Below are 7,500 nucleotides of genomic sequence, written 5' to 3'. Positions count from 1 at the left end.
CAGTCATTTCAACCCAACTTAATGGGACCTTCCTCTCGGACGAAAAAAGACAGGAGCAGAGAGAGACAGAGAGACAGAGAGAGAGACAGAGAGAGAGACAGAGAGAGAGACAGAGAGAGAGACAGAGAGAGAGACAGAGAGAGAGAGACAGAGAGAGAGAGACAGAGAGAGAGAGACAGAGAGAGAGAGACAGAGAGAGAGAGACAGAGAGAGAGAGACAGAGAGAGAGACAGAGAGAGAGACAGAGAGAGAGACAGAGAGAGAGACAGAGAGAGAGACAGAGAGAGAGACAGAGAGAGAGACAGAGAGAGAGAGATTGTAAAAGACAACAAATGTGAGGGAGGCTTTTTAGAGATGAAAGGGGGAGGATATGATCTGTGGCCCACCAGGAGGTGTGTGTGTTGAGCTGTGTGTGTAGTGCGTGCAGGGGAGAGAAGAGGAGTTGGCAGGAGACGAAAAGGGGAAGAGAGGAGTGAAGTAGAACATTGGTATGCCTTATGGGTCTTAATGGCTAACAGTGCTGTGTGTGTGTGTGTGTGTGTGTGTGTGTGTGTGTGTGTGTGGGTGGGCATCTAGACTCCAAAGGTTCTTCAAGTGTGCCTCATCCTGAGAAGGAGAGATGGTGGGTGGGTGGATGTTATGAGTTGGGAGGAGTGGGTGGGTGTCTCCAGTGAGTTGCAATCTCAAGTTTTCTCTTCCTTTATTTTGCCCAAAATATGTATTTTCTTTTGCCAATATGGGTGTTTGGATCATAGTTCAGACAAAAACTTGAACAAAACGATTAAGTGATCTTTAGCACATTAATAGCCTTTTTTTTCTTCATTAAACTCATCAGTCTTCACTAGCCATTTTTCTACTCAATATACAAACTACTATTGTACATGTCTATGGAAATAGACAGACTTTACTTGTGGGTACAATTTTCTTGTATATTCAAAGATTTCAACAAATACCTGACTAAATTCTTAGATGTAGAGCCATTGGTGGAAGTAAAGGAGAAAAAAATAACCTTTTCACAGTGATATGTGATGAGCTCTGTTTTTATGCGAAACAGGATAAATGGCTATTGGTTTGAGGCTGAAATATAGCATCTATATGTGTATGCCTATGGCTCCAGATGCAACCGATTGCAGTCTTTCGCACGCACTTACGATCACAGACACACATGCGGCTGGTTGTTTGAAGGGCTTTGGTTTTAGGACACACACACACACACACACACACACACACACACACACACACACACACACACACACACACACACACACACACACACACACAGTCTGGCTGTCTGAAGGATCTTAGTTCCAGAGGACACACACACAACAAACGTGCACAGCACAAGAAACACACAAACGAACACACATGGCTAGCTGATCGTTGTCAAGTTCCTTGAGTCGGTTTCAGAGGACACACACACACGCACACTTCAGCATACACTCATACACACACGCACACACACATACACGGGAACCGCGTGAACTTAAGGGCCTGGGATTCGGAGAAAAGGAATTCAGTAGAACTTGGACTTCCACTTCCACTAGAAGCCGCCAGACCGGGCCGGGTCGGCTGACAGGAATGTATGAAGTCATCGTGTGTTGGACCACTACCATAGAGAACAGAACCAAGCAGCTGCTCGCTTTCCTCCCACACTCTCACGAGCATACACAGCAGCACACACATGCATGTACACACACACACACGCACACACACACACACACACACACACACACACACACACACACAAGCACACACAATGCTTCTTGCACACACACGCACACAGACTAATGCGCATGCACACTTACAGACATGTGCGCACACACACACACACGTGCACATGCATGTCACACACACACACACGTGCGCATGCATGTTTGCATACAGTACTGTACATGTATACACACACACATATCGCACACGCACGCACGTACGTACGCACGCACGCACGCACCCACATACAGACACACACACACACACACACACACACACACACACACACACACACACACACAGACACACAGACACACACACACACAGACACACAGACACACACACACACTTATTTCCACACATACAGTCACAGCAGGGTAGCAGAGTTATCCATAGGGGCGAAACTTGGAGCAGTGTGCTGTTCTGCCTGTCAGGCCCTATTTGTTTTATCAGTTTGGCTCCAGGATCGCAAGGATTCGCACCTGATGGAGATCTATAGGGCCCCAGGGAGAGAGAGAGAGAGGGAGGGAGGGAGGGAGGGAGATACAGAGAGAGGGATAGGGAGTGCAGGGGAGGTGAAAAGCAAAAGAGAGAGACAGGGAGAGAGAGAGAGAGAGAGAGATACAGACAGGGGAAGGATGTAGTAAGAGAGAGAGAGACACACACACACACAGGAGGAGAGAGACACACACAGTGAGGGGGAGTACAGAGAGGGAGAGAGAGTGTGAAAAAGAGACTCTGAGAGGAAGAGGGAGAGAAGCACCTACAGAGGGAGAGAGATAGAGAGATGCACAGTAAGAGACAGAGAGAGAGAGAGAGAGAGAGAGAGAGAAAGAGAGAGAGAGAGACGGCAGGCTGTTGAGCGCTCCTGATATATGCTGGGAATCCACCAGACTATTGCACTATGGAAACGTGCCTGTGGTGTGTTCAGCTTGTGTTTTTATCATCCTTTTTTTCTATTCCTGATTTTTTTCCCTTCTTCTCGTTCCTCTCCTTGTCGTTTGTTTTGAGGGAAGCATTCCTCCCAAATTGTTCGTGCAAAATGATATGTTTGTTATGGCGGAGTCGTCACTCCTCGTCTGTCCTGTCACTCATATTTAGTGTGTGTGTGTGTGTGTGTGTGTGTGTGTGTGTGTGTGTGTGTGTGTGTGTGTGTGTGTGTGTGTGTGTGTGTGGTGTGTGTGTGTGTGTGTGTGTGTGTGTGTGTGTGTGTGTGTGTGTGTGTGTGTGTGTGTGTGTGTGTGTGTGTGTGTGTGTGTGTGTGTGTGTGTGTGTGTGTGTGTGTGTGCATATAGATGTATGCATGTGTTTGAGTGAGCAAGGTGTGTGTGTGCGCGTGCGTGCACGTGTGTGTGCGTGCACGCGTGTGTGTGTGTCTACATATGGATGTGTGCATGAGTTTGAGTGAGCAAGGCGTGTGTGTGTGTGCGTGTGTGTGTGTGTGCGTGTGAGGGATGTGTATGTGTTCGTCTGTGGTGTGTGTATATGGACGAAGGAAGCCATAATCAGAAAATAGAATCTGCGTTTTGCGAGTGCATATTTCAAGCTTTTTACACTCAGCCTGTTTTCTTAGGAGTCGGGACTCACGAAAGAATGCACAGCGTGGAATGCCTCCAGAAATAGGTGTCTGTACAGTCTGTCTCTTTCGCTCTCTTCCTTTCCTTTTCCTCTCCCTCTCTCTCTCGCTCGCTCTCTCTCTCTCTCTCTCTCTCTCTCTCCCGCGCTCTCACTCGTTTTTACCACCTCGCTCCTTCACTCTCTGTCTCACACTCTAGTCCACTTTCACTCTCTCTCACTCACAGGATGCCTCACTGTCTCTCTCTCTCTCTCTCTCTCTCTCTCTCTCTCTCTCTCTCTCTCTCTCTCTCTCTCTCTCTCTCTCTCTCTCTCTCTCTCTCTCTCTCTCTCTCTCTCTCTCTCTCACACAGCCGTTAAGCTGGGCTGTGTGTGGCTTTGGCTGGAGTTTGTGCAGTGAGGTGTGTGAGGGGTCCATTTGCTCTAAACAGATCTTCAATACAGCTCTGCGAGAGGGGTTTAAGGCCACAGTATGGGAGACCTGAATAATGCCATAATACAACACAATGCTGCTCTACACTGCCCACTACTGCAGTGTGTGTGTGTCTGTGTGTGTCTGTGTGTGTCTGTGTGTGTCTGTGTGTGCGCGTGCGTGTGCGTGTGTGTGTGTGTATGGGGGTCGCATATACACTTCATTGGGTAATAAATGTATTAAGCTTTCCGGTGATTTACATTTAAGTATAGCAAAATAAAATATTCTTAGGTACAGAAAGGTCGAGCAGAAAATGTTTAGGAACCACTAAGGCCACTAGCCAGCTAGCAGTGCTGAGCGAAGAATATGTGTATGTGTAATAGGGGTGACATCCGTGTGTATAAGTCCCATGGACATCTTGGCAATGCCACTTCGCCGCTATTTCTCTATATTGTTCAAATGCGTGTGAGCAGCATCTGCTTGCAAGGTGATTGGCTCAATGACAGCACAGCTCAGTAGGCCATTGGCTCTTCTTTGGCCATACATGTGGGACATGTGGAGGCACACACACCATATTGGTGTTATGAATCGCTCCTATTCATTTCTATGGGCGTTTTCTTAAGTGTTTCATTTCAGTGTCTCATGTAGAGTGTCTCTTGCAGATACGGTAGAGACTGTGTTAGCATGTTGTTGGCGTGTTTGACTCAGTGCTTTCCAGTGATGAGGTATCTCGCTGAATACATACTGATAGCTGCTTCTAATTGACTGTTGAGTAACAAAAACTCTCTCCCTCTCTTTCTCTCTCTCTCTCTCTCTCTGCAGGCAAACTCGTGAGCAGGAAACCCCTCCCGACTTCTTCTACTTCTCTGATTTCGAGAGGCACAACGCGGAGATAGCTGCCTACCATCTGGACAGGTACTGTTCTTGCCAATACGACACAAGTTCACACAGATGAGAGAGAGATGATGATGATGTGTTTGTGTGCGTACGTGTGCGTGTACGCAGAGTCGGCTCCAGCACACATCTCTTGGTGGGGCGTAGGTAAACAACGGTGGGGCACTGCCATTTAACAAGTTTGAGTCAAGTTCACCTAGAGCCTATACCACCTATAGCCTAGAACTGGTGGCAGAGTCACGTTTAATTCAGGCTGATCGCGCTACTACTGTGGAAAACACTTCCTCCTCCCTACCAAACACCAATGTCTGTAAGCAAGATTGTTTAGTGCAAGGTGGAAACCACATTCAGCACAGACGCGATATGTGTCCAGGATTATACTGTACTTTTATAGGCCGTCAAGATACAACAAGGCATTTCACAGCAACAGGGGACGCTAATAACCCCAAGCCATACGAGCATTTTGGACAAAAACGCTTTTTGATTTTGAGCTCTGCTTCTCAGCGTTGCTTTCACTACACCACTCCAAAATATAGATCCAAATGTTTGCATTGTAATTGGCTACCGTTTACAGCAACAATTTACATTATGCATTCAGCAACGGAATAACACTCCATCGGGATTATCATTCTGGTAGCCTGTGAAATAGCTAAACCAGACGTGCTATGGACCATGGACAGCTACCACCTCCGGTAGAAAAGACAAGAGTAGACAGTCACTTAATAGGCACGGCGTGGTGCGTCATTTGCAGACATCCCTTCTATTCTTCCAAAGAGCCTTCAAACTATCCCACCCATCCTCACTAAGCGTCATACCACTGACACCAACAGCGGACCCAGGCTAAATGTAGGTGGTATGGACGCTGAAATATTCAGTTTCGTCTCGAGGATTTGATATTTCAAAGAATGTCAGACAAGCCGAACCTCAAAGCGTGTAGCCTATTAATACAGCGTTTGATTTTTTTTTTTTAACTATGCGTCGTTAGAATAGCAAACAACGTTATCACTTGGGCGGACTGGCGAGGTGAACACACAGACGCAAGACAGACCAAAATCCAGGAACCCACTACCCTTTGTTCTGTTGCCAAAATCACTTGTGATGAACTGTTCATCTTTGACACATGTAGCCGCTATTCTCATTCAATACATTCTCACTAGTTGTAGGTTAAGCTTACGCTGAAATACATAAGTGAAACACTGTAAAACACATGCATTGTGCAACCGATCTATTTTTCAAACAACTCATCTTGACAACGTGCCTACTCCGCTGTCGTTTTGACATTTAAATAGCCTTGAGGGAGTTTTTTTCAAACTCTTCATAGAGGAAAGTAAACGCAAAACGTGATGAGCACGGGCACAGAGTTTAATGTGCACGAAATCTTTTCAAAAAGAATAGAGCTTCTACGTCTGAGTTTGTCTAGATAAGCGCACCCATCCTTAGCCAAACTTCAAAGCATGAGGGGCTAGTAGTAGCAACAATTGCACCAGGCAAAATCAAATAGACCCAAGTCAACATGCCGCGGCGGGCAAATTTAATAATCAAATTTCCTTACCTTAAAATGCTGTCTTGATTACAGTGCTTCTCGCAATTATTCACACGATTTGACATATCCAACCCAGCTAGCAAACTGCTAACATTGTTTTGCTTGTTGTCTCCCATTCCGCCTCCAGCAGGCTAGATGACAATGTCATCATGACGTTTTTGCATTACCCGGGCCACATCCAGAAATTTGTCATATGTGGATGGGTTACTTGTGTTGTCCTTACTATCAGGACATTATCACAAAACAATATGTATTACTGTCATTATTATTTTACTGTTGAGGGAGATATCACGCGCTAGTAGGATGGGTGACGTGGACAACTACGGTGTGCATTTGAGGACAAACTTGCTTTACCCACAGACTGTCACATGCCGATATCATTAGTGCCAGCTGATGTTTAAAATGCAAGCAAAACCAAAATAAAATTTCCCCATTTTAATTGTATTTATGTTACTTTGCACGTGTAATTTAAAAAGGATGTTAAAGTTAAACAGTCTTAATGCAATGGTTTAAAGTGCCTATATATATTTTTTTTGGTCCTGTGTTGGGTGCTGGGGCACCAGTGACCACTAGGGGGGGCACTGCCTACAAATGCCCCCCCATAGCGCCGACACTGCGTGTACGTGTGCGTTTGTGCACGTTCGTGCGTGCGTGCGTGTGCGTGTGCTTGCGTGTATGTGCTTGCGTGCGCGGGGTTATGCATGTTTGCATACATAATTGTTTATGTAAGTGTCCACGTGTTTGTGTATGTGTGATACTACATATGCTGCTGTGTGATGCATATAGATCTGTGTGTATGTGTGTGGTGAGGGGGTGGGTAATAGGTGTTTATGCCTGTGCTTGCGTCTGTATGTGTATGCATATATGCATGGTTTCTTTGCGCCTGTTTGTGTATGTCTGGGGGTGCCTATGTGAGTGATGCATTTCTGCGTGTCTCCTCTTTCCCCCATATGTGCGTTGGTGTGTGCTGCTCCAGGTATTTTTAGCATGTGCACACACTTGCATAAATATACATGCACTGACCTATGTCTCCCTGTGTGTGTGTGTGTGTGTGTGTGTGTGTGCGTGTGCGTGTGTGTGTGTGTGTGTGTGTGTGTGTGTGTGTGTGTGTGTGTGTGTGTGTGTGTGTGTGTGTGTGTGTGTGTGTGTGTGTGTGTGTGTGTGTGTGTGTGTGTGTGTGTGTATGTGTGTGAGTGAGTGAAAGGCAGAGTTATGTTTATACCTGTCTAGATTCAGGACCCCCCCCCCCACACACACACACACACACACACACACACACACACACCTTCACTTTTGACTCAGTGCCTTGTAGTAAAAGATCTATGTATCGTAACCGCTCTTGAGGGCCCCGACTCAACACACACAC

The 7,500-nt window shown here is 46.3% G+C and overlaps 1 protein-coding gene across 1 annotated transcript in view; it reads left to right on the top strand.

Moving 5' to 3' along the window:
- fam20cb (FAM20C golgi associated secretory pathway kinase b) overlaps window positions 1-7,500 on the top strand; it is an 85,858-nt gene that overhangs the window by 58,008 nt on the left and 20,350 nt on the right. The window contains exon 4 of the mRNA XM_063221639.1: window positions 4,520-4,612. Coding sequence (XP_063077709.1) covers window positions 4,520-4,612 — 93 coding nt within the window. The remainder of the gene's footprint in view (window positions 1-4,519; window positions 4,613-7,500) is intronic.

The sequence above is a fragment of the Engraulis encrasicolus genome, chromosome 17 (genome assembly GCF_034702125.1).
Source record: "Engraulis encrasicolus isolate BLACKSEA-1 chromosome 17, IST_EnEncr_1.0, whole genome shotgun sequence".
Lineage (NCBI taxonomy): Eukaryota > Metazoa > Chordata > Actinopteri > Clupeiformes > Engraulidae > Engraulis > Engraulis encrasicolus.
This window is presented reverse-complemented; position numbering and strand designations above follow the sequence as displayed.